This window comes from Nomascus leucogenys, chromosome 2 (assembly GCF_006542625.1).
Source record: "Nomascus leucogenys isolate Asia chromosome 2, Asia_NLE_v1, whole genome shotgun sequence".
NCBI lineage: Eukaryota > Metazoa > Chordata > Mammalia > Primates > Hylobatidae > Nomascus > Nomascus leucogenys.
In genome coordinates, this window is record NC_044382.1 from 37300473 (window position 1) to 37326453 (window position 25981).

General features: G+C 45.1%; 1 protein-coding gene across 16 annotated transcripts in view; it reads right to left on the minus strand.

Annotated features, from left to right (window-relative positions):
* The window catches only part of LOC100590761 (protocadherin gamma-C4), a 181074-nt gene that overhangs the window by 95643 nt on the left and 59450 nt on the right, over nt 1-25981 (minus strand). The window contains exon 1 of one of the 16 annotated variants that reach the window (XM_030827515.1): nt 21052-25965. The exons of 11 other annotated variants lie outside the window; for them this stretch is intronic. In XM_030827515.1, the coding sequence (XP_030683375.1) occupies nt 21052-23475 (2424 nt within the window). In that variant the 5' untranslated portion in view covers nt 23476-25965. Of the gene's footprint in view, nt 1-43; nt 3164-5044; nt 8865-10578; nt 13640-15753; nt 19645-21051; nt 25966-25981 lie in introns of those variants that run through there. 4 more of the 16 variants (XM_012504813.2, XM_030827523.1, XM_030827566.1 and 1 more) reach the window with 4 other exon arrangements.

The following is a 25981-nucleotide window of genomic DNA, read 5'->3' on the forward strand; positions in this document are numbered from 1 at the left end:
TTTTTTTAGCAAGAGAAAAAGTAAAAATAAAAATAAAACTCACTGGAACCAATGGGGTATCCTCTATAGGAAACTTCGAATCATCTAACAAAGACAAAGGATTCTTTTTCTCACAGCTCTCCTGGCTGATGAGCGTGTCCGCATAATTGGGCTGGGGGAAGATCAGGTGACTCTTTCGCGAGTCCGCGGTGAGGGAGACCTCGTGGGAATAAGTCTGCAGGAAAGCCCGCACCCCGTCCACGCCCACAAAGTGCGACGCCGGCGCTCCTGTCAAGCCGCCTCCTGAAGCCTGCAGCAGGCGTGACTCGTGCCAGCGCCGCAGCCTGAGCGCCAGCAGCACAATGACGAAGGCCAGGAAGACGCAGGAGACCGCGGCCACCGCTACCACCAGGTACAGAGTGAGGTCTGAGGTTTCAGAGTTAGCTGGAGACTCGAGGCTGCCGAGGTCCGCCAGGACTTGGGGGATGCTGTCGGCCACGGCCACGGTGAGCGTGACAGTGGCGGAGAGAGGGGGCTGGCCGTGGTCCTGGACGGCCACCACGAGGCTCTGCTTGAGCGCGTCTCTGTCCAGCAGGGCCCGCGCCGTGCGCACCTCGCCTGTGTGCTCCCCCACCGCGAAGAGGCCCGGCTCGCTGGCCTTGAGCAGGCAGTAGGACAGCCAGGCGTTCTGGCCCGAGTCTCTGTCCACCGCCACCACCTTGGTCACCAGGTAGCCGGGCTCTGCGGAGCGGGGCGCCAGCTCCACGCCTGTGGAACCGTCTGTGGGGAGGGCGGGGTACAGGATCTCGGGCGCATTGTCGTTCTGGTCCAGCACGAATAGGCTCAACGACACGTTGCTGCTGAGTGGAGGATCCCCGCTGTCGCTGGCTGTCACCTGCATCTGTAGCTCATGAAACTGCTCATAGTCGAAGGATCTCAGTGCATACAGGACGCCAGTGTCTGAGTTGATGGATATGTATGAGGACAGAGGTGCCCCCTGGATGGTGTCTTCAGCCAGGGAGTAAATAATCCGGGCATTCTCTTTGCTGTCCGGGTCCAGCGCTGTCACTGAGAAGATGGAGGCACCCCTGGGGTTGTTCTCTGGGATATAGGTAAAGTAGGAGACTTGAGAGAAGGTAGGTGGGTTGTCATTGATATCTGCCACTTGTAGCGTAAAGTGAGCTTCTGTTGATAGAGGTGGACTTCCCCCATCTGTGGCTGTTACTGTGATATTGTAAGAGGATACCTGTTCCCTGTCAAGGGCTCTGTGTATCACCAATCTGTAATAACTATCAATGGACTTTTCTAATTTAAATGGTAGATAGGCCAAAATGGAACAGGTTACCTGTCCATTCTGCTCAGAGTCTAAATCATGCACATTTAAAAGGGCTACGACTGTTCCCAGAGGTGAATCTTCAGTCACTGGACTAAATAGAGACGTGATGGTCACCTCTGGACTGTTGTCATTTACATCTTCTACTGTAATCAACACTTTTGCAGTTGCAAGATATGCTCCTCCATCTTCTGCTTGTATTTCTATTTCATAGAAACCGGTTTCTTCATAATCTAGATTTTCTGATATTTTTATTTCTCCAGTATATTTGTTTAGTTGGAACTTCAACAATTGCGTGTCAGGTAATTTTCGGAATGAATATGTCATTTCTCCATTGGCACCTTCGTCCCTGTCGGTGGCTGTGACTGTCAGCAGCTGAGTGCCCACAGGCAAATTCTCAGGAATACTCACTCGGTATTCTGGCAAGGTGAAGACCGGCGCGTTGTCATTTGTATCGAAGACAGTCACACTGACAAGGACAGTGCCAGATCGGAGAGGGTCACCCCCGTCGGAGGCGGTGAGGATCAGGTGGTGAATGGCCTCTTCCTCGCGATCTAGGGAGTGCTCCAGTACCAGCTCCGGGTACTTGACGCCATTGGCACGGCTCTGAACTCTTAGTGAGAAGTGCTTATTGGGGCTGAGCTGATAGCTCTGCAGGGAGTTCACGCCCACATCCGGATCAATAGCTTCCGGGAGAGGAAAACGCATTCCCGTAGCGACATTTTCATTAATTTTTACGTGTAGATTTTCTGCTTGGAATTTTGGAGCATTGTCATTGATATCAGTTACTTCTATTTCTATCCCCAAAAGTTTCACCCTGTCTTCCACAAGGATATTAAAACTCACCAGGCACCGCGCGCTCTGAGCGCAGAGCTCCTCCCGGTCTATCCTGCCCGCGGTGACCAAGCTGCCGCTGCGCAGGTTCAGAGAGAAAAGCTGCGTCCTACCTCTGGAGACTATGCGGACTCCGCGCTCTGCCAGCTCCCGGGGCGCCAGCCCCAAGTCCTTGGAGATGTTGCCCACGAAAGAGCCTTTCTCTAATTCCTCAGGAATTGAGTAGGAGATCTGCCGGGCTCCAGCCTCCCATGGAATCCCGAAGAAAAGGCAGAGCAGGACCAGCCCGCTGCAATCCTTTGATTCCTTTGAGCGATTCCTTTGAGCGGCCATTGTAGTCTGGTTACAGAATTCTGCAAAGTCCTCACTGGACACGTTATGTGTTTCAACCGGTTCCTTTGTCTTTCTGTGGCTTCAAGGTGTCTCCGTAGCCTGGGCACTTTAAATTCTGGAGTGAGCTTCCCTGCAGCCCAGCAGCCGGTTTGTGGGGCTTGTGTAGTTGAAGCCCTGAGAATCCGGATTGAGCTCTGGCTGCGTTTTCTCTCCTAGCAGGTGAACAGCGGCGCTCAGAGTCCTGAGAAGTTACTGCACCCAAGTGATACATGCAATGGAAAGTAAACTCTATTCTGTTGGATTATTATATTTTACATAGATTCTTTTGTTTCTCCACTCCTATCTTTAAATAATTTACTATATGTAGGTTTCTTACGGGAGGTGTGATAAAGTGGAGTGAAAATATTGTAAATATTTCACGATAATGTTTGATTAAATATATATTTGCAACACGTTTTCCCAACAGAAATGTACATACTTTAATAAAAGGTAAATAATACTTATTTTAGGTCATATGAGTGTCTAGGTATATTCAGAAAAGTCTTATAATTTAAAATTGTGATTTGAATAGTCCAATTTTGTTTAGTATACGTTCGTACAAAGATTATATTAAATAAACTCTTCATGAGATAATTCACTCTGAAGCTTTATAATTTTAACTACTTAATTCATTAAACTTATTTAGCTTAGGATTGTGTAAGAGGTTTTTAAAGTACTCTTCTTGAATAGTTTTACTGAGCCTTAATGAACCTTTTTGTGTAAAACATACTTTATCTTACAGGGATACAAGTTAAATGGACCTATTTAAATGATTAAGCAGGTAATCACAAACTAAAATGAACATATATTACAGTTGCAAATTAAACTGTTGGCATTGTAATGAGAAAAGAAATATGTAGAATTTGAAGTACTAAAAGTTTCAGAAAACAAAGTTAGATGTAGTGATATAGGTTTTTAACAAGTAAGTGTTTATGTCAAATGACCTGTTTTCATCAGAGCATTAATACCAGTATAAATAATCTCTTCTCTTAGGCAGTTTGTATGAGAGGCCAAAGTCCAGTGGTTCACATATCTTCAACTGTGTGTGCCCATCAACCCAGTAGCAATTATTCCCTCAAAGGCAAAGGGTATAGAAGTTCACTTCTTTCACACAGAGAACAGGATGTTCAGAAGTGTTTATGTCACTATGCCTTCCAAGTATAGAACTCTTCAAAGATTTTATCTTTTTTCTTCAAAAGTCTTCTATCAGAGAATCAGAGACAGAGACTGAGTGCAAAGGCAATAGTATTTCATTTCATTTCTTAGAAATGTCTTTTTTTTTTTTTTTTTGAGACAGGGTCTCACTCTGTCACCCAGGCAGCTCACTGCAGCCTAGACTTCCTGGGCTCAAGCGATTCTCCCACCGCAGCCACCAGAGTAGCTGAGACCACAGGCATGTGCCACCACACCCTGCTACTTTTTAAATTTTCTGTAGCGATGGGGTCTCCCTATCTTGCCCAGGCTGGCCTCAAATTCCTGGGCTCAAGAGATTCTCCACCTCCACCTCCCAAAGTGCTGGGATTACAGCACACTTGGCCCTGCCTGCATATTTATGTATTTATTTTAGAGACACGGTCGCACTCTGTCACCCAGGCTGGAGTGCAGTGGCAAGATCAGGGCTCACTGCAACCTTGACCTCCCAGGACCAAGCAATCCACCCAGCTCAGCCTCCCAAGTAGCTGGGACCACAGGGGAATGCTACCACACTCTGCTAATGTTTTGTTTTGTTTTGTTTTGTTTTAGTAGAGATGGGGGGGTCTCCCTATATTGCCCAGGCTGGTCTCAATTCTTGGGCTCAAGTGATACTTTCCGCTTCAGCCTCCCAAAGTGCTGTGATTATAAGTGTGAGCCACTGGGCCTGTCTTCTGAATATTTTTAGGCTTCAAAAATATATAAATAAGATATGGTAAATTCACTAAGTCTTCGCAAATTTGAATAGATAGGTTACTTGTTTGTTTTCTTAGGTGCCAAGACCACTGCTTCTGTTCCATAGTCAGAACTTGACAAAATATGGTGGCTCACGCCTGTAATCCCAGCACTTTGAGAGGCCAAGGTGGGAGGATCACAAGGACAGGAGTTTGTGACCAGCCTGGTAGACATAGTGAAACCCCATGTCTACTAAAAATACAAAAAAATTAGCCGTGGTGAGGGGCACCAGTAATCCCAGCTACTTGGGAGGGTGAGGCAGGAGAATCGCTTGAACCCAGAAGGTGGAGGTTGCAGTGAGCTGAGATCACGCCACTGCACTCCAGCCGGGGCAACAGTGAGAGACTCCATCTCAAAAAAAAAAAAAAAAAGACAAAGACAAAATATCTTCAATCTGGTGACATTCTTTTACAAAAAGATAGAGCAACTTATGAACCAAATACATAGTGAAAACTATAATTGAAAAAACATTGAGAAAAGATTGTAAAAAGCTATGCATTTTAAACATATGATTCTAGATATGAAAATAAAGTAGTATGCCTAAAATATGAGAAACTAGTAGACTATTAGATAAATCACACACAAAAAAGAGAAACTCACCGAAGTTAGAGTCTCAGGATGTGAAGTCAAATCCTCCCCACCATGAGGTGGAATTAAGGCTCCAGGAGAAACACCGCAAACCATGTCTTCATTGGAATGTATGGGCACACTACATTTTAGGAAATTAAACTCTTTTGTACCCGTATGTGCAATGCACAGATTATAAGAATAAGGCAAAGTCCCCTCACTGTAGTTGGGGGGAACTACGGGTCCAGACTTGACACAGAGACCAGGATGGAAGCAGTCCCAAGTAGTAGGGCTGAGAGAGCGTCGCAGGCGCAAGGCAATGGCCAGAATCACGGCGAGGAGGAAGAGCACTGAGATTAAGGCCAAGGCCACCACCAGGTAAAATTGCAGTTCAGCCTGGGGGTCAGAGAGTACAGGGCGGTCGCTGAGGTCCGGCAGTATCTCTTGCAAGTTGTCTGCGAAGACCAGATGCAGCGTGGCGGTGGCAGAGAGTGGCGGCTGTCCACCGTCACGCACAGCGACCAGCAGGCGCTGGCGGGCTGCGTCCCTGTCGCCTAAGGCTCGAGCCGTGCGCACCTCCCCAGTGCGCAGCCCCAGGCTGAAGAGCCCGGGCTCACTGGCCTGCAACACGTGGTAGGACAGCCAGGCGTTGTGTCCCGAGTCGGCGTCCACCGCTACCACCTTAGTCACTAGGTAGCCGGGTTCTGCAGAGCGAGGCACCATATCGAAGAACGCGGAGCCGTCAGGACCCAGAGCTGGGTACAGCACCCGCGGTGCGTTGTCATTGCGGTCTCCCACCAACACGCGCAGGCTCACGTTGGCGCAGAGCGTGGGCGAGCCGTGGTCGCGGGCCTGCAGCATGAGCTCGAAGGCGCGCAGCTGCTCGTGATCAAAGGCGCGCTGCGCGAACACCACCCCGCTCTGCGCGCTCACTGACACGTATGACGACAGCGCCAGGGGCTCTAGGTCACTCGCCACGATAGAGTAGGAGATGTGGCCATTGAGCCCCAAATCCGGGTCAGAGGCGCTCACTTGCGCAATGGAGGCTCCTGGCGGATTGTTCTCGGCCACGTGAACCACATAGGACGTCTGGTCGAAAACTGGGGCGTTGTCGTTGATGTCAGCGACGTACAAGGTGATGCTTCTACTGGAAGAAAGGGGCGGCTTGCCCCTGTCCATGGCTACGATGGTGACATTGTATTCTGGTGTCTGCTCTCGGTCCAGGGCTCCATCTGTCACCAGTTTGTAGTAGTTATTGGAAGAAGAATAAATCTTGAATGGAATGTCTGTTTCTATATTACACCTGACTTCTCCATTTCCTCCGAAATCCAGGTCCCGTGTTTTGAAGAGGGCAACAACCATTCCTGGAGGCGAATTCTCCAAAATCTGATCAGAGAGAGAAGTGATGATTATTTCTGGGCTGTTGTCGTTTTCATCCAGGATTTCTATGATTACTTTACACTCAGTAGAGAGACCACCTCCGTCCTTCGCTTCCACTTCCATGGTGTACCTTTCTACATCTTCAAAATCAAATGACTGGTTATTCTTAATCATACCTGTTTTCTCATCCAATGTGAACATATGTTTTGTGCTCTGGGCAGTGCTTCGGAAGTAGTAGTTTATCTCGGCATTGACCCCCTCATCCTGGTCAGTGGCTGTCACTTGCAACACAGGAGACCCAGGGGGCAGATTTTCACTAAGACTAATTCTATATTCGTCTCTGCTGAAAACCGGGGGGTTATCATTGGTATCCTTGACAGAAATTTCTATATGAGCGGTGGCACTTCTTGGTGGGTCGCCTCCGTCCAAGGCAGTCAATATCAAGCTATGAGATCTCTGTTCTTCCCGGTCTAGGAGTTTCTCCAGAGATAACTCTGGGTATTTGCCACCATCGGAATTAACTCTAACCATTAATGAAAAATAAGGATTAGAGTTTATCTTATAATCTTTAATTGAGTTTATGTTTATATCAGGATCCGTGGCAGGGTCAAGCGATAGTCGTGTACCAGCGGATGCAGATTCGAAAATTTCTAAATGTATTTCCTTTTTATCAAATTGAGGGGCGTGGTCATTAACATCCTCAATCACCACAATGATATGAAAAATATTTAAAGGATTTTCCACCACAGCTTCCAATTGCAACTCACATCTTCTTCTCTCTTTGCATATTTGCTCACGGTCTATTCGGTCCTTCACAAGTAAGTCCCCGCTCTCCGCGTCTACGCTGAAGTGCAGCTTCTCCGCGCTAACTCGCAGCTTGCGAGCCGACACATCCAGGACACTGAGCCCTAGATCCTTAGCGAGGTTCCCCACCACGGAGCCCTTGGCCAGCTCCTCCGGAATCGAGTAGCGGATCGGCTCACACAGCGTGGGGTAGAACAAAGGCAGCAGCAAAGGAAATAGTACCTGCCGCGGGCCGGCCCGGCGCCTCTGCGCGCAGCTCCCTCCCATCGTTCGCTCGGGTTCTCGCTGGGTCCCCGCCTTTCCAGTTGGAGAAAGTGCACTCTACCGCGCTAAAAGAGCATTCGGCCCAGGACAGGAGTCGTCCCGGGTCTCGGAGCTGGGAATCCGGTGTGGTGAACAAGGTCTGCGCAGCCGGGAGCCTCTGTGTGGGAGCTGGTTTTCTTCTTTCTGTTGTTGGCTGCCTAGGGCATCCCAGGCTAGAGGCTGAGGGATCCCCGGCGTCAGCGCTTTCTCTGCACTGGCCGACAGCGGCGCCCAGAGGCTCCGCGCGGGGCAGCAGCCCGGTTTTTCATTTTGAATTCGGTCTCCAAAATGTATATATTCTTCGAAAATGCAGGTGTACGTTCCCCTCAAATTTTGCTCTCACCATAATATTATAGTAGATATTTCTATGCTTTGTGTTTTAAATAAATTTATTATGCACAATTTCAAACTTATACAACAGTGGGGAGTATATATAGTGAACCTTCACATAGCCATTACCCCACCTGCAACAATGATCACCGCAAAGCCAATCTTTGTTTAATATATACTGCGCTCCCTCATTATTTTTAAGTAATACAAGATATAGAATGTCAATCAATGCTTCTTTTTAAGATGAGACATTAAGGTCAAGAATTTTATCTTTCAGCTTATGTTCTACAATCTGTTACCAATGCACAATAAGTTAAGTCCTACATAGCTTAAGAAAAACAGAAATAAATATTTTCCATACTCCGCTCAGTCATCTGTCTGGTAAACCTCGTGTTCTGGTTTTAAGGGCAAGAGACATTTTTGTGGTATCGAATAGTAACTACCTACCATGACATACAAGCCTTCATGGATATCTGTTATGTTTTCCCCAAATTAACACACATTTCAATATTTATGAATACTAAGTATGAAGGCTACTCCTCAGAGTAGAAATTGTAACAATTTTCTTGTTGCATGGTTAAAAATATGAGCCTGAAGGATGCTTTATTTTTTTGTTACCCGCTTAAGGGGGAAAACGTGTTTGAAATAATTAAAATGTCTGTATGTCATAAAGGATTTCCAGACAGTTTAGCTTTTTTTTCTTAAAAATAAAGCAACTGAAACCCAAGTAATTACAAACAAATAAAACAATTCTTCATTTCCACAGAAATGCCAGCAGTCGTCAATGTATCTATGGATCACATGTTTAGCATAGAATTTTGAGTCAACTTCAAAGCTTATTTTTCAAATGTCTTGTGAAATGTTATTTACTACTTGAAACGACACTATGTTTAAAATAACATTAAATAATACATTATTCTCTTCCTTATAGCTAAAAACAGTAAAATAGTTTTAGAATCTTCCAGTAGTTCCTGAGAATATTTTCTTAAATTATATCTGATATGCAAGTTCATTTCTAGCCTCAAAAGCTGGAGAATTGAGCCAGAAATAATATATAAGTGAAAGAAATATTGGCCGGGCGCGGTGGCTCACGCCTGTAATCCCAGCACTTTGGGAGGCCGAGGCAGGCGGATCACGAGGTCAGGAGATCAAGACCATCCTGGCTAACATGGTGAAACCCCGTCTCTACTAAAAATACAAAAAATTAGCTGGGCGCGGTGGCGGGTGCCTGTAGTCCCAGCTGCTCGGGAGGCTGAGGCAGGAGAATGGCGTGAACCCAGGAGGCAGAGCTTGCAGTGAGCCGAGATAGTGCCACTGCAGTTTGGCTTGGCCGAAAGAGCGAGACTCCGTCTCAAAAAAAAAAAAAGAAATATTTTTAATTCCTTGTTTTGTCATTTCACAGTGTCCAGTCTTAGAAACTTTTCTTGAGCAAGCATATACTATAGAAAAGAGGAATGTCCTACTATTCTCCATAATTTAACATTAAAGCGTTAGGAAATTAAGACCTTTGAAAATATGAGAATAAAAGACGTTACAACTTTCACCATTAAAGGGAAAAAATTGGTTTACTAGGGTTTGGAAGTGGATAACTGAAGTTTGAATCTTCATCAGAAAATATCTATAAACACAAACATACTTTACACACCTGTGATCTGAAAAATATAACCTCAAAGGGGTGTTTTCCTATCACAGAAATGGAAGAATAGAATCAATAAATCTGGGCTTTCAGCTGTTTCTCTAAGAAGAATACATTTACCTTTTTATCAGTTTACCCTTACAAACATAGTATGACCTGAATAAATGATCTTAGGAGTAAGAATTTGCTGGGTGAGGTGGTTCACACCTCACCCAGTGCTTTGGGAAACTGAAGCAGGAAGATTGAGACCAGCCTGGGCAACATAGCTTGCTAGTCCTCCCACCTCAGTCCTAGCTACTGTGAAGGCTGAGGTTGGAGGATCGCATAAGCCCAGGAGGTTGAGACTGCAGTGAGCTTTACTCACACCACTGCATTCCACCCTGGACAACAGAATGACACCTCCATCTCTTAAAAAAAAAAAAAGGAGTAAGAATTTTATGATATGAGTCCACTGCAACCAATCAAGCAACCCTACCCAAAAAGCCCACATCAATGCAGGCTGAGAGCTACCCCATGAAGAATGGTTTACGTTGACAGCAGGTTAATGATTATGAGAACATGAAAGTTATATCAGCAAACATAACCAACAAATGCCTCATTTCGGTGTTGGAGCAACAATTAGGCCCAGTGAAAAGTGATGAGAAACACACTGATATCAACTTATACTACCTTAAGTACAAACAGTTAAAGAGAAAGCTAACTATATCAGAAAGTAAAGGGCCAGGTGCAGTGGCTCACGCCTATAATCCCAGCACTTTGGGAGGCTGAGGTGGGTGGATCACTTGAGGTTAGGAATTCAAGACCAGCCTGGCCAACATGGTGACACCGCGTCTCTACTAAAAACACACAAAAAATTAGCCGGGCCTGGTGGCATGTGCCTGTAGTCCCAGTTATTCTACTTGGGAGGCCTGTAGTCCCAGCTACTCTACTCTAGTCCCAGCTACTTGGGAGGCTGAGGCAGGAGAATCACTTGAACTTGGGAGGCGGAGGTTGCAGTGAGCCGAGATCACACCACTGCATTCCAGCCTGGGTAACAGAGTAAGACTCTGTCTCAAAAACAAAACAAAACAAAAAACAAAAAAAGAAAAGAAAGAAACAAAAAAAATGAACTCACCGGAACCAAAGGAGTGTCTTCTATAGGAAACTTGGAATCAACGGAGACGCACAAAGGCTCATTTTTCTCACAGCTCTGCTGGCTGATGAGTGTGTCTGCATAGTTGGGCTGGGGGAAGATCAGGTGACTCTTCCTTGAGTCAGCAGTGAGGGAGAACTCCTGAGAATAGGTCTGTAGGAAAGCTCGAACCCCATCTACACCCACAAAGTGTGAGGTGGGCACACCAGCCAACCCATCACTTGTAGCCCGCAGCAGACGCGAGGAGTGCCAGTGCCTCAGCCTGAGGGCCAGCAGTGTGATAACAAAGGTGAGGAAGACACAGGAGACGACTGCCACAGCCACAACGAGGTAGAGGGTAAGGTCTGAGGCCTCCAGGTCTGCAGGGATCTGAAGACTGCCCAGGTCAGCCAGGATGTCTGGGATGCTGTCAGCTATGGCTACCGTGAGCGTGACAGTGGCCGAGAGAGGGGGCTGGCCGTGGTCCTGTACAGCCACCACGAGGCTCTGTTTGAACGTGTCTCTATTTAGCAGGGCCCGAGCTGTGCGCACTTCACCTGTGTGCAGCCCCACCGAGAAAAGCCCTGGCTCACTAGCCTTGAATAGGTGGTAGGAGAGCCAAGCATTCTGGCCTGCGTCTCTGTCCACTGCCACCACCTTGGTCACCAGGTAGCCGGGCTCTGCAGAGCGTGGTGCCAGCTCCACACCAGTAGAACCATCAGTGGGGAGGGCAGGGTACAGGATTTCCGGGGCATTGTCATTCTGGTCCAAAACAAACAGTCTTAATGACACATTGCTGCTAAGTGGTGGGCTTCCACTGTCGCTTGCCCTCACCTGCATTTGCAAATCTCTAAACTGCTCATAGTCAAAGGAGCACAGAGCATACAGCACGCCAGTGTCCGAGTTAATAGAGACATAGGTGGAGAGAGGAGACCCTTGGATGGTATCCTCTGCCAAGGAGTAAATAACTCTAGAATTCTCATTGCTATCAGGGTCATAGGCAATCACCGAGAAGATGGAAGTACCTCTGGCATTGTTTTCGGGGAGGTAGACTGAGTAGGAGGCTTGAGAGAAAGCAGGTGGATTATCATTGATGTCAGTCACTTGCAGGGTGATGTGAATTTCTGTGGACAGGGGCGGAGTTCCCCTGTCTGCTGCAGTCACCGTGATATTATACTCTGAGGCTTTTTCTCGGTCAAGAATTTGGGCCGTCAACAATCTGTAATAATCTTCTTCTGAATTTTCTAATTTAAAAGATAGATTCTCCTGGATAGAACAGACAACTTGACCATTCTTCCCGGAGTCTCGGTCATGAGCATTGAAAAGAAGAATTACTGTTCCCTGAGGTGCATCTTCTCTCACTGGGCTAAACAGAGATGTAATGGTCACTTCAGGTCTATTGTCATTTACATCTTCCACTGAAATGAGCACTTTTGTCCACCCTTTCAATCCCCCACCATCTTCAGCTTGTATTTCCATTTCATAAAATGAACACTCTTCATAATCTAGACTTTTTGCTATTGATATTTCCCCAGTATTTTCATTAAGCTGGAATAGCAGAGATTGTTTTTCATTAATTTTCCAGAATTTGTATGCCACTTTTCCGTTGGTTCCCTCATCCAGGTCGCTGGCTGTTGCAGTAAGCAGCCAGGTGCCTGGGGGCACGTTCTCAAGGACTTTAACTCGGTAAATTGGTTGAGCAAAAACCGGGGCATTATCATTTGTATCCAATACTGTCACATGGATGCGCACTGTGCTGGAGCGACGCGGCTCGCCGCCATCCGAGGCCGTGAGGACCAGGTGGTGAGCAGCCTCTTCCTCCCTGTCCAGGGCGCGCTCCAGCACCAGCTCTGGGTTTATGGCTCCATTGTCTCCAGTCTGCACGTCCAGGGAGAAGTGGTGATTGGGGCTGAGCTGGTAGCTCTGGAGGGAGTTCACGCCAACATCCGGATCAATAGCTTCTGGGAGTGGATACCGTGCTCCAGGAACCGCGATTTCGTTAATTTTTACTTCCAGACTTTCGGCCTGGAATTTTGGGGCACTGTCGTTAATATCAGTTACTTCTATTTCTATTCCGTACAGTTTCACTCTGTCTTCAACCAGGACTTTAAAGTTCACCAGACACCGCGGGCTCTGAGCACAGAGCTCCTCCCTGTCTATCCTACCCGCGGTGACCAAAGTGCCGCTGCGCGAGTTCAGAGAGAAAAGCTGCGTCCTACCTCTGGAGACGATACGGACTCCGCGCTCCGCCAGCTCCCGGGGCTCCAGAGCCAGGTCCTTGGAGATGTTGCCCACAATATAGCCCTTTTCTGTCTCTTCAGGCACTGAGTAGCGAATCTGACTGGCCCTGGCCTCCCATAGCATCCCCAGGAGCGAGCATAGCAGGACTAATCTTTCGCGGAGCTGGCATTTGGTTGGAGCTGCCATTGCTGCCTCGCTTTGGAATTTTCTCAAAATGCTCTCTGTGCGCGCTGCTTCATCAGGTTCTTTCTTCCATCCTGCAAAGTATGGTGATCCTTTTCCTTAGAAGAAAGCCAGAGTGCCCTAAGTTAAGAGGCTGAGCTTTGCTGCAGCCTGGGAGCAGGTTTGTGGTATCTGCTGGGTTTTGTGTAGTCGCAGAACTGGAAATCCGGATGGAGTCCTGATTTTTGCTTAGAGTTGATCAACAGCGGCGCTCAGAGTCCTAAGCCGTTACTACACCCACTGATGTGTAACATTCAGATGGCTGATAAAGGAAACACTACTCTCTTAAAATTATGATTTTAGATTTCTCCAATTGTTTCTTGCATTTGTATTTCAAAAGCAATCTATTTTTTAGATATCTGAGTTGTAAATAAAGTGGAATAAAATTTCTGTAAGTGTATTATTAAATCACAAACCATCGCTTAATATTAATTTGCTTATTCTTGGTAGAATTTTGCACTCTATTTCTAGATATGTAAATTATTATAATTTCCTTTTTATGATGCTTCAATTTTTTCTGTATATCTTAACAATTTTCTGAAGTAATTTTTAGGTGCAATCTTGTTTGGAAGTACATTCATTTTTAATTTTTATACCTATATTATATATTTGTAAATGTAAAATATATAATTGTATTGAATACACATATAAGGATAGATTATCCACTTTGAAATTATTTTCTGGGGTTAATTTATTTTGATGGTAAAATTCCTGGAAAAACGTTTCTTTTAAATTTTTGTATTATAAAAGTAATGTTAATTCAGCAATAGTTACAGATGTTCTCACCTAATATTGCTAAATATTAACAGGATTAAAGTTGGAAATTTTTACATTTTTGTGATTGCTTAAACGTTTCTGCTATTTCAAAAAATGCTTAGTGTTTTTAGTGTGAATATGTAATGCATGCACAGACTGTGTTTCTTTTTTTTTTTGAGACGGAGTCTCGCTCTCTCACCCAGGCTGGAGTGCAGTGGCGCAATCTCGGCTCGCTGCAAGCTCCGCCTCCCGGGTTCACACCATTCTTCTGCCTCAGCCTCTCCGAGTAGCTGGGACAACAGGCGCCCGCCACCACGCCCGGCTAATTTTTTTGTACTTTTAATAGAGACGGGGTTTCACCGTGGTCTCGATCTCCTGACCTCGTGATCCACCCGCCTCGGCCTCCCAAAGTGCTGGGATTACAAGCGTGAGCCACTGCGCCCGGCCCACAGACTGTGTTTCAATAATTCAAATGTATATACACTGAAAAGCAAGTTTCTATTTTAATCCTTCATCAATAAATTATACAATTTTAAAGTGGTCTTAAACATTATTCTAAGGGTCACTTAAACTTATATAATAATTTGGGGAAAAAGAACACAAAATATACAACAAAGAAAACTACTGAAAGGTTAAAAGTAAGTGGTATTATAAGAAATCTCAGCACTTTGTAAGGAACCCATTTACGGAATCACATACTAAGGGAAACCAAGCAAAAGACTTATACCATGTAATGGGAGCTTTGTATGTACACAAGACTAGTAGTTTTTTTCTTAAAAATGGAATAATTCTGTATTCACCTTCTGTCCTACAAGGATGTTAAGAAAACATCCAGTCATTTATATTTAGAGCTCCAAACGATAAGACAAATCTGGTGTCTTTTTCCCCCTCTTCAAGAATATATGTCAGGATTCCGAGCAAGAGAAATTCAGGCAATAGCATTTCCTTTGCTTGTAAGTTTCTTCTGGCAATTATATAGAGGTAGAGAAGGATTTTGCATCCAAGAAAACCTGGATAAATTTAGAAAATGATTTGGATGATTTGGACCTTCTAAGTTCAGTGAATCAGTCTCTCTGTTTCTCTCTCATACACATAACATATAGTATTTTTCTTCTTCTTCTTTTTTTCTTTTTTTTTTTTTTTTGAGATGGAATTTTGCTCTTTTTGCCCAGGCTGGAATGCAATGGAGTGATCTCAGCTCACCACAACCTCCACCTCCCAGGTTCACGCAATTCTCCTGCCTTAGCCTCCTGAGTAGCTGGGATTACCGGCGCCCACCACCACACCCAGATGAATTTTGTATTTTTAGTAGAGACAGGGTTTCACCATGTTGTCCAGGCTGGTCTTGAACTCCTGACTGTGTGATCCAACCGCCTCGGCCTCCCAACGTGCTGGGATTACAGGCATGAGCCACTGCACCCGGCCAACATATAGTATTTTTAATAAAATTTTAGGAGATTCAAAAAATCATAAATCCATTAGGTAGGAATAAGAAAGTATATATGAGGAACATGAGAAACAGATGGAAACTACCAGTGAAATCAGTGAAGAAAGACACCTACTAGCAGTTTCTTTGCTTTAAAAGATGAATTAAATGATTACATACATTAAATTTAATGTTTAGCTACATATAATAAAATATAAACATGTTAAAGAATGAGAACGAATGGGTAAATTTCATTAGCTTTGAGAAAGAGGACAAAAAACCGCACCAAATGTTTTTGCTAGCTAGGAAGCTAAGAGCAAACTCCCACTATTTTGTAAATCTATAAGGCTACTTCTTTTATGCTACATAACAACTCACAATTTACTGCTCCTCTTAAAGAATGGTAGGCTAGCTTTCTGAGCAGCTATAACTTCCCTAAGACAACTCATTAGACCTGAAAATGTACGGTAGTTTCATGTAAATACAGAAAATTGGGTGGGTAATGAAAAAGAATAGAGATAAATGAAACTCACCAACTCAGGATGAGAAGTCGACTCACTGGAATTACAAAGTGGAAATAAGGCCCCAGATGAATCACCACAAAGTATGTCTTGTCCTGAACTCAATTGCTCACTACATTTTAGGAAATTAAACTCCGTCTTTCCTGTATGTGCAACACATAGGTTGTAGGAATAAGGCAAAGTCCCCTCACTGTAGTTGGGGGGGACCACAGGTCCAGACTTGACACAGAGACCAGGTTGGAAGCAGCTCCAGGCGGCGGGGCTGGAGGAGCTTCGCAGGCGCAAGGCAATGGCCAGAATCACGGCCAGGAAGAAGAGCACTGAGATCAAGGCCAAGGCCACCACCAGGTAAAACTGCAGCTCAGCCTGGGGGTCAGTGGGTACAGGGCGGTCAGTGATATCCGGCAGCACCTCCTGCAAGCTGTCAGCAAAGACCAATTGCAGCGTGGCTGTGGCAGAGAGTGGCGGCTGTCCACCATCACGCACAGCGACCAGCAGGCGCTGGCGGGCCGTGTCCCTGTCGCCCAAGGCACGCGCTGTGCGCACCTCTCCCGTGCGCAGCCCCAGGCTGAAGAGCCCGGGCTCGCTAGCCTGCAGCACGTGGTAGGACAGCCAGGCGTTGTGTCCTGAGTCTGCGTCCACCGCCACCACCTTGGTCACCAGGTAGCCGGGCTCTGCAGCGCGCGGCACCATATCGAAGAGCGCAGAGCTATCGGGACTCAGCGCGGGGTACAGCACCCGCGGTGCGTTGTCGTTTTGGTCGCCCACCAACACGCGCAGGCTCACGTTTGCGCTGAGCGCAGGCGAGCCCTGGTCGCGGGCCTGCAGTGTGAGTTCGAAGGTGCGCAGCTGCTCGTAGTCAAAGGCGCGCTGCGCGAACACCACCCCACTTTGCGGGCTCACAGACACGTAAGAGGCCAGTGCCAGAGGCTCTAGGTCGCTGGCCATGATGGAGTAGGAGACTTGGCCGTTCAACCCCAAGTCCGGGTCCGAGGCGCAGACTTGCGCGATGGAGGCCCCGGGAGGGTTGTTTTCGGGTACACTGACTAAGTAGGACGCCTGGTGGAAAACCGGAGCGTTATCGTTGACGTCGCTGATATGTAGGATGACGCTTATGCTGGAGGAGAGGGGCGGCTTGCCCCTGTCTGTGGCTATGATGGTGACATTATACTCCGGGGTCTGCTCTCGGTCTAGGGTTCCATCTGTTACCAACTTGTACGAATTTTTGGATGAAGAGATAATCGTAAAAGGGATTTCGCCTTGTAATTGACAATTAACCTCCCCATTTTCCCCAGAATCTTGGTCATGTATTTTGATCAAAGCAATTAGTGTTCCAGGCACCGCGTTTTCCAGAATCATTTCAAGTAGAGAATGGAATGTAACTTCTGGGCTATTGTCATTTTCATCTTGAATATTAATTTCAACTGTACATTGTGCAACCAGTCCACCACCATCCCTCCCTTCTACTACCATTGAATATTCCTTGGTTTCTTCAAAATCCAGTTTCTTTTGAGTGGTAATTTCCCCGCTCTTTGAATTCAGACCGAAGATTTGCCCGGTTCTGTGGAAGGAATAAGTAATTTCTGAGTTGATGCCCTCGTCTTGGTCGGTGGCTGACACTTGCAGCACAGTGGTGCCTAGTGGCACGTTTTCCCGAAGGCTGACTCTGTACACATCCCTGTTGAATACCGGGGGATTATCATTGGCGTCAGTTACCTGGATCCGGAGCTCAGTGGTGCCGCTTAGGGGTGGATCTCCACCGTCCAAGGCAGTCAGGACTAAACGATGGTAACTCTGTTGTTCCCGGTCTAAAGTTTTCTCCAGTGCCAGTTCCGGGTATTTACTACCATCTTGTTTCTCCTTAACTATTAATGAGAAACTTGGGTTAAGAGAGAGTTTATACTTCTGTAGAGAGTTTAAGCCAATATCTGCATCTTCTGCTACTTCCAATATAAATCGTGTGCCAGGCTGTGCAGACTCGCTTATTTGCAGCTCAAAGGAATTTTGCGTGAATTTTGGCGTGTGGTCATTAATGTCCCCGATCTCCACACTCACGTGATAAAAGTTCAGTGGATTTTCAGCAACAGCCTCAAATTCCAGAGCACAAGCTGGCTTCTTCCCGCATATCTCCTCCCTGTCTAGCCTGCTGCTCACAAGCAGCTCCCCGGTCTCTGCGCTCACGGTGAAGTAAGGCTTCTCCGAACTGACGCGCAGTTTTCGAGTCGGTAACTCCTGGACGCTGAACCCCAGGTCCGTGGCGAGGTTCCCCACTACGGAGCCCTTGGGCATTTCCTCGGGAATCCTGTAGCGGATCTGCTCGCAGAGCGCCGGGCAGAACAAAGGCAGCAGGAAGAGAAAGAGCACTGGCAGCCTCCCAGCCCGGCCCAGCTCCCCGGCGCCGCTCCCCATCCCTCTTGCTCTCCTCAGCTTGCTCACCAGCCTGGAGACGCCGGGTTACAAATAACCTCTGTATTGCAGATTTTTGGATCTCCGAACGGACTTTAGTTCCAATTCCAGTTTAGGAAAAGATTCTTTTTCTGAGGAGGAAGCGGTGTAAAGGCTGGCGCTGGGGAGTCTGAGCTGGGGCTGTCCTGGAAAGCGCGCTGCGGCTGCGCGAGGAGATCTGGAGCTCCAAGCTCTCCACTTTGGCCAACAGCGGCGCCCAGAGTCAGCACTAGGAAACTACAGCCTCTGTTGCTTCAGTTTAACCAGTGCAGTAATCGTACTGTGTGTCTAATTTAACGAGCCAAGTTTTTACGTTCATTTAGTTAATAACAAATTATAACACCCTCTTTAAAGTATCTTTCTCTGTTTTCCAAATTGTTAGAAATATCACGTTGGGTTTTCATACAAACCTGCATACATTGGTCCATTCTTTCACCATTCTGCAAACATACCTTGAACTCTTAGCTAGAACTAAGTACTGCCCTTGTCACTGGCAATATAATAATTAACATGATACAGTTCTTGCTCTCAGAGGCTTCATACTATACTGGTTACAAAAATTCATTTTTTATTAGCTATGGTATGTGTAAACAATTTTATCATTCTTCTGTTCATTTCTATGATTTCCAACTCCCCAATATTTCTACTGTTTTATATTACACATATTAGGGAAATCTATACTATTTAAAACTATTTTGTAAAGTTGTGGCAATTTTATACCAATCCCCAAACATCTCCTCTTCCTGACAATATTAACATTCTTTATAAAAATAATTTTTCTTTACTCTTCTACTTCAGAAAATATTCATTCAAGTATACTGCCCATATGGTGTAGGCAAGAAATGATATACCCTACATTTCTCTTCTTCATATCTCAAAATACTTGTCTTATGTCATATCTTTTACAGTACATAAATTCATTCTTAAGAGTTATTGGGGACATGCTTATGTATTCTGCAATACAAGGTACAAAGGGATATTCTAGTGGATTGCATTATTATCCTATCTATGTACCATCACTGTAGTGAAGAAACGACTTTGGAATTGGATAAATGAAGCTCATAAGTTTATTTACATAAATTTGCAGACATTGGTCAACCTTCTTTAGTCCATTTGTCAGGTTAATAAAAACAACTAGCCAACACTTTTAGGGAGAGTAAGGATTTTCTTTCCTACCAGGGCAACTTTCATCCCAGTTTTTAAAATTGCAAAGTGCCAATAATATGTTGTCCTCTCAAATGTGCATCCAAATGGTACACAAACTATGAAGTTAACTCCCACTCCACTGAATATACACCATACAGTAGAACATTACACAATCCTTAGGAAATGTCCTTTTCATTAATAACAAACATTTATTGGGTCATCTACTTCTACCTTACAACAATCAATTCAGGGATTAGCTTTATTCAAATGCTACAAGAAGGTATGCAGGAATACAGTAATGGATAGCCTATACCAAGTTTTTACTATTAATATTAGTTTTTTTTTTTTTTTGAGACGGAGTCTCGCCCTGTTGCCCAGGGTGGAGTGCAGTGACAGGATCACGGCTCACTGTAACCTCTGCCTCCGGGTTCAAGCGATTCTTCTGCCTCAGCCTCCCGAGTAGCTGGGACCACAGGCGTGTGCCACCATGCCCGGCTATTTTTTGTAGTTTTTAGTAGAGATAGGGTTTCACCATGTTTGCCAGGCTGATCTTGAACTCCTGACCTCAGGTGATCCACCCACCTCAGCCTCCCAAAGTGCTGGGATTACAGGTGTGAGCCACCGCGCCCGGCCTAATATTAGTTTTTTTAGAGACAGGGTCTAGTTCTGTCACCTAGGCTGGAGTGCAGTGGCATGATCACAGCTCACTGAAGTTTCAAACCCCAGGGCTCAAGCGGTCCTCCTGCCCCAGGCTCCCAAAGTGCTGGGATTTCAGACATGAGCCACTGTGTCCAGCCAAGAATGAATAACTTTAATTGAATTGATCAGCTTATTTAGAACTTGTGTACCGGAAACATTGGTTCTTAAAATCAACATTCTCACCATTTCACATCGATGCACAACCGAAACAGCTCATTGGAATTGTATTGAAATATGTTTTTTCGTATTTTACAAAAGTCACTGTCAACAGTTTAAAATTACATTTTAATTCAGATCTAATGTTTTTGCTTTTGTTTTTTGTTTGGGGGAGCAATGGACATTCCAGGCTTTAGATTTCATGTCTCCACGGGCATGGAGCCCAGGTGACCACTGACACACATACTTAATATTTAGTAACCAATCTCATCTCCCACCAAGATCCATCTTTAAAGTTTGTTCATGTTTTGAGGGATGGTAAGAAGTATTAAAGTTTTGAAGGGCACTGGTACAGAAACAGGGCTCAGAAAAGAGGTTTAAAGTGAAGAAATCTACAAGAGCCTAGTTATAGGTTCAAATGCTAAACATAACCCTAAAAATTCTGAGATATATTTTACTTTTGCTAAGCTAATAACAAGGCTTTAGATTTCTTGATAATTTTCTGAAGTTCTAGTTTGGGATACACACACACACACACACACACACACACGCACACACAAACAATAGCAAAATTACCAGTATGGACGGGTAGGTACTTCTTAAGTGAATGAGTGATAATAGGAATAAAATACTGGAAGGCTTAAAATGGTTGAACAATATTTTCTAAGTCGTTTAAAAGCAAATGAAACAATAACCTATGACTATTAGCGTTCAATTTTATAGTAACACCACCAAAATAAACCCAAAACTCTGTGATACGCCTTAAAAATTATTTTCAACTATGTTCACAAAGTTTTTCAAAACCTAATTTACGCCAAATAAAATTCATCTGGAAATTAAAAGCAAGCAAAGAACTAAACTCACCTGACCATGATCAGCTTCATTCTTACATTCATGAAAATCTACGGATGTTACCAAAGAATCATTTTTCTCACAGCTTTCCTGACTGATGAGCGTGTCTGCGTAGTTGGGCTGGGGAAAGATCAGGTGACTCTTTCGCGAGTCGGCGGTGAGGGAGACTTCCTGGGAATAGGTCTGCAGGAAAGCCTGTACCTCCTCAACACCCACAAAATGTGAGGCAGACACGCCCACCAATCTGCCACCGGAATCCTGGAGCAGGCGTGACTTGTGCCAGCGCCTCAGCCTGAGCCCCAGAAGCACAACGACAAAGGCGAGGAAGACACAGGAGACGGCAGCCACTGCCACCACGAGATAGAGTGTAAGGCTCGAATCGTTCGGGTCGACCGAAGGCTTCAGACTGCCCAACTCGGTCAGGACTTCGGGGATGCTGTCAGCCACGGCTACGGTGAGCGTGACAGTGGCGGACAGAGGGGGCTGGCCATGGTCCTGGACGGCCACCAAGAGGCTCTGCTTAAGCGCGTCTCTGTCCAGCAGGGCTCGCGCCGTGCGCACCTCGCCCGTGTGCAGACCCACCGAGAAGAGTCCCGGCTCGCTGGCCTTGAGCAGGCGGTAGGACAGCCAGGCGTTCTGGCCCGAGTCTCTGTCCACCGCCACCACCTTGGTCACCAGGTAGCCGGGCTCTGCGGAGCGGGGCGCCAGCTCCACGCCGGTGGAACCGTCTGTGGGAAGGGCGGGGTACAGGATCTCGGGCGCGTTGTCATTCTGGTCCAGCACGAACAGGCTCAGTGACACGTTGCTGCTGAGGGGCGGGTCCCCGCTGTCGCTGGCTGTTACCAGTAGCTGCAGGTCTCGGATCTGCTCATAGTCGAAAGATTGCAGCGCATACAGGACACCGGTGTCAGAGTTGATGGAGATGTACGAGGACAGGGACGCCCCCTGCAGCGTGTCCTCGGTCACAGAGTAAGTGACCTGGGCATTCTCCTGGCTGTCGGGGTCGTGTGCAGTCAAGGAGAAGATGGAGGCTCCTCTCAGGTTGTTCTCTAGGATATACGCTGAGTAGGAGGCATGAGGGAAAGTAGGAGGGTTGTCGTTAATGTCTGCCACGTGCAGAGTGATTTGAGTTTCAGTGGATAGAGGCGGTGTTCCTAGATCTGAGGCCATCACTGTGATATTATAGATAGAGACATTTTCTCGGTCCAAATATTTCCTTGTCACTAATCTATAATAATTATCTATTGACTTTTCTAATTTAAAAGGTAAATTATCACGTGTGTAACAGACAACTTGACCATTCTTTCCAGAGTCTTGGTCATGCACACTCAAGAAGGCAATTACTGTCCCTGGAAGAGAATTTTCTAACACTGGGCTAAACAAAGACGTAATGATCACTTCTGGTCTATTGTCATTTACATCTTCCACCGAAATGAGCAATTTGGTCCTCCCCAGAAGTGCCCCCACATCTTCGGCTTGTATTTCCATTTCATAAAACGAACATTCTTCATAATCTAGAATTTTTGCTATTGATATTTCCCCAGTATTTTCATTAAGCTGGAATAACGGAGTTTGTTTTTCATTAATTTTCCGGAATTTGTATGCCACTTTTCCGTTGGTTCCCTCATCCGGGTCGCTGGCTGTTACAGTAAGCAGCCGCGTGCCTGGGGGCACGTTCTCAAAGACTTTCACTCGGTAAATCGGTTGAGCAAAAACCGGGGCATTATCATTTGTATCCAACACTGTCACATGGATGCGCACTGTGCTGGAGCGACGCGGCTCACCGCCATCCGAGGCCGTGAGGACCAGGTGGTGAGCAGCCTCTTCCTCCCTGTCCAGGGCGCGCTCCAGCACCAGCTCTGGGTTTATGGCTCCATTGTCTCCAGTCTGCACGTCCAGGGAGAAGTGGTGATTGGGGTTGAGCTGGTAGCTCTGCAGGGAGTTCACGCCCACATCCGGGTCAACAGCTTCTGGGAGTGGATAACGTGCTCCAGGAACCGCGATTTCGTTAATTTTTACTTCTAGATCTTCGACCTGGAATTTCGGGTTATTATCGTTAATATCAATTATTTCTATTTCTATCCCAAAGAGTTTTCCTTTATCCTCAACCAGGATGTTAATATTTATCAGACACCGCGGGCTCTGAGCGCAGAGCTCCTCCCGATCTATCCTGCCCGCGGTGACCAAGCTGCCGCTGCGCGGGTTCAGAGCAAAGAGCTGCGTCCTACCTCTGGAGACGATACGGACTCCGTGCTTCGCCAGCTCCCGGGGGTCCAGCCCCAGGTCCTTGGAGATATTACCCACGAAGGAGCCTTTGTCCGTCTCTTCTGGCACCGAGTAGCGAATCTGTCCCCTCCCGATTTCCCACAGCGTCCCCAGCAGCGCGCACAGCAGGATCAGCTCGCTGCGTCTGGGGCGACTCTGTGGAGCGGCCATTGTTGTTTTGCTGCAGAATCCTCTCAGAATCTTCACTGTGCATAAGTGGGTCTTATTTAGTTTCTTGCCGCAGCTATGGAGATGATAATCCTCCGGAAACCTGGAGTGCCTCCAAACAGGGGTGGGGTTTCGCTGCAGTCCAGCAGTTAGTTTGTGGCATCTGCAGGTCTTTGTGAGGTGTGAGATCTGAGTGTTTTCGGTTGCATTTGTCTTCCAGTAGGTGAACAGCGGCGCTTAGAGTCCTAAATAGTTACTGCACTGAGATACAGATTACTTCTAAATGTAATACTCTACTAGATTACTGAGAAAAAAAAATCATTTGCTTATTACTTTGTTTTGAATTTATTTGATTTATCCCTAAACCCATATTTTAAAAGAAACAGCCAAAGAATGTGAGATGAAGGTTTATTTAGTGTTATTAAATGATCAGATTAGATCAGAATGATCAGATTGTAGAATCGGATTAAATTACTCACATTTCTGCAATACATTTTGTCTTTAAAAAAAGACACTTCCATTTCCCATGTGCTCTAAGCTTTATTGTAAATGTCTCCAGTATATACTAACAAATAACTAAGAACTTCAGTTGTCACCAGAAATGAATTTATCTTGAGACTAAAATAGACCTACTGGAGATGACTGACTCAGAAATTGTTTTATTTGGTTTAAACTACTTAATCATTTTACAACCTTTCTATAGAGTTGTTGCTTTTAAATTGTTCTTCTAAATGCCACTTGAATTACAGGTTGATAAAATTTTCAAATAAAAATTGTGGAATTTCAATAGGATAAATGTTTTTACCATTGCAGTTTTATGAGATATTATATTGTTTTGCTATTTCATTTACATTGTTTATGTTTTTCTATTTGAATACCTGAAAGGTACAGATGAATATAGGATGAAAAGCAAAGCTCCATCCCATCCCTTTAACCAGAGAGGATTAAATTTAAAGCAGACTTGACTTTTTAAGGTAGACATCTAAAGTTAACTTTACCTACATTAACACTTCGATCTAAAAAACTGCAACAAGTAAGGACTAAATAATATTCAGAAGCCAAACAATAAGTATGACTACAAAAAAGTCTTGTTTCCCTTCAAGACCAGCCTGGGCAACATAGCAGATCAACTTATTTCACCCTTCCTTTGAAGAACGGTATGATAGTTTTTTCACTGACTAAAACTTTCTTAAAACCACTCATGAAATCTGAAAACTTTATATTTTCCTGTGAATATATTTTCTTATGCATATGGAAAACTGGGTAGACAATGGAAACCATACCAGTTAAATTTGTGAAGGAAAATATTGTCTCTACTGAAAACAGAAAAATTAGCCAGATCTGGTGGCATGAGCCTGAGTTCTAGCTAGTCAGGAGGCTGATGCAAAAGGAATGCTTGAGCCCAGGAGTTTGAGGCTGGAGTGAGCTATCATTGTGCCACTGCACTATAGCCTGAGTAACAGACAGAGACTCTGTCTCAAAAAAAAAAAAAAAAAAAAAAAAAAGAATCGAAAGAGGTTTCCTTCCTTCAGCAAATTGTAAAGTGGCCATTAACTGAAGCAGTTGCTTAGAGATACCTAGCAAAAGGCTCATATAATGTTCCTTGGCATTTTGTATATATTTTGTATGCACACTAGATTGGCAGTTTTCAAGACTGTATTTCTTTCCTAGAGGTAGCAGAATGATTAGAAGACCTCTAGCCATAATAGTTTAAGGCTGCAGATAAGGCAGTTACACATTATATATTAGGGCTGTGTGTGAGAGGGACACAGACACAAAACATTGTCTTTTCTTTGATGAAGGATATAGAAGGTGCTTGAATACAGATTAATACTGAAACTCCCATGTTGCAAGTAAGGAGAATCTGCTTTTGATCTTCTAATGAGCATAGTAGACCTTTTTCTAAGTAAAAGGATCACACACGCACACACACACACACACACAGCGTACGCTGCATATAATCACAAGGGGTCCATGGACATAAAAATCCAGTTGACTCCTTATTCTAAGAGCTTTTGAAACAAAAGGGAAGTTAACACAAGAAACAAAACAGTAGACTACTATGGAGACCATACCAGTTAAATTAGTTAGAAAAGTGTTGAATTTTAGCTTAAATTCTTTGGATTTATTATTTTTATATTTATGGTATGTCCAAGCTGAAAAAAGTATTCATCATATATTAGTCAACAAGAAGGAAAATGTATAGGAAAAATCTCATTCACTTTTTAGGAGAGAGCCAACAACTGTCTAACATTTTCACTTTGTGGTTAAAACCACACCCTCGTTGCTTTATAAATCAAAGCTTGGCTAAAAAACAAACAAATGTTGGGCCACACAATTGCTCCTACTTCACTCCTCCTTTGAAGAATGATATGACAGCTTTTTAACTGACTACAACTTTCCTAAAAATGATTCATGAGATCTAAAAATTATATATTTTCCTGCAAATGTGTATATTTTCTTGTGAATATGGAGAAATGGGTAGGCAATGAGAATTAAATTATGCTTA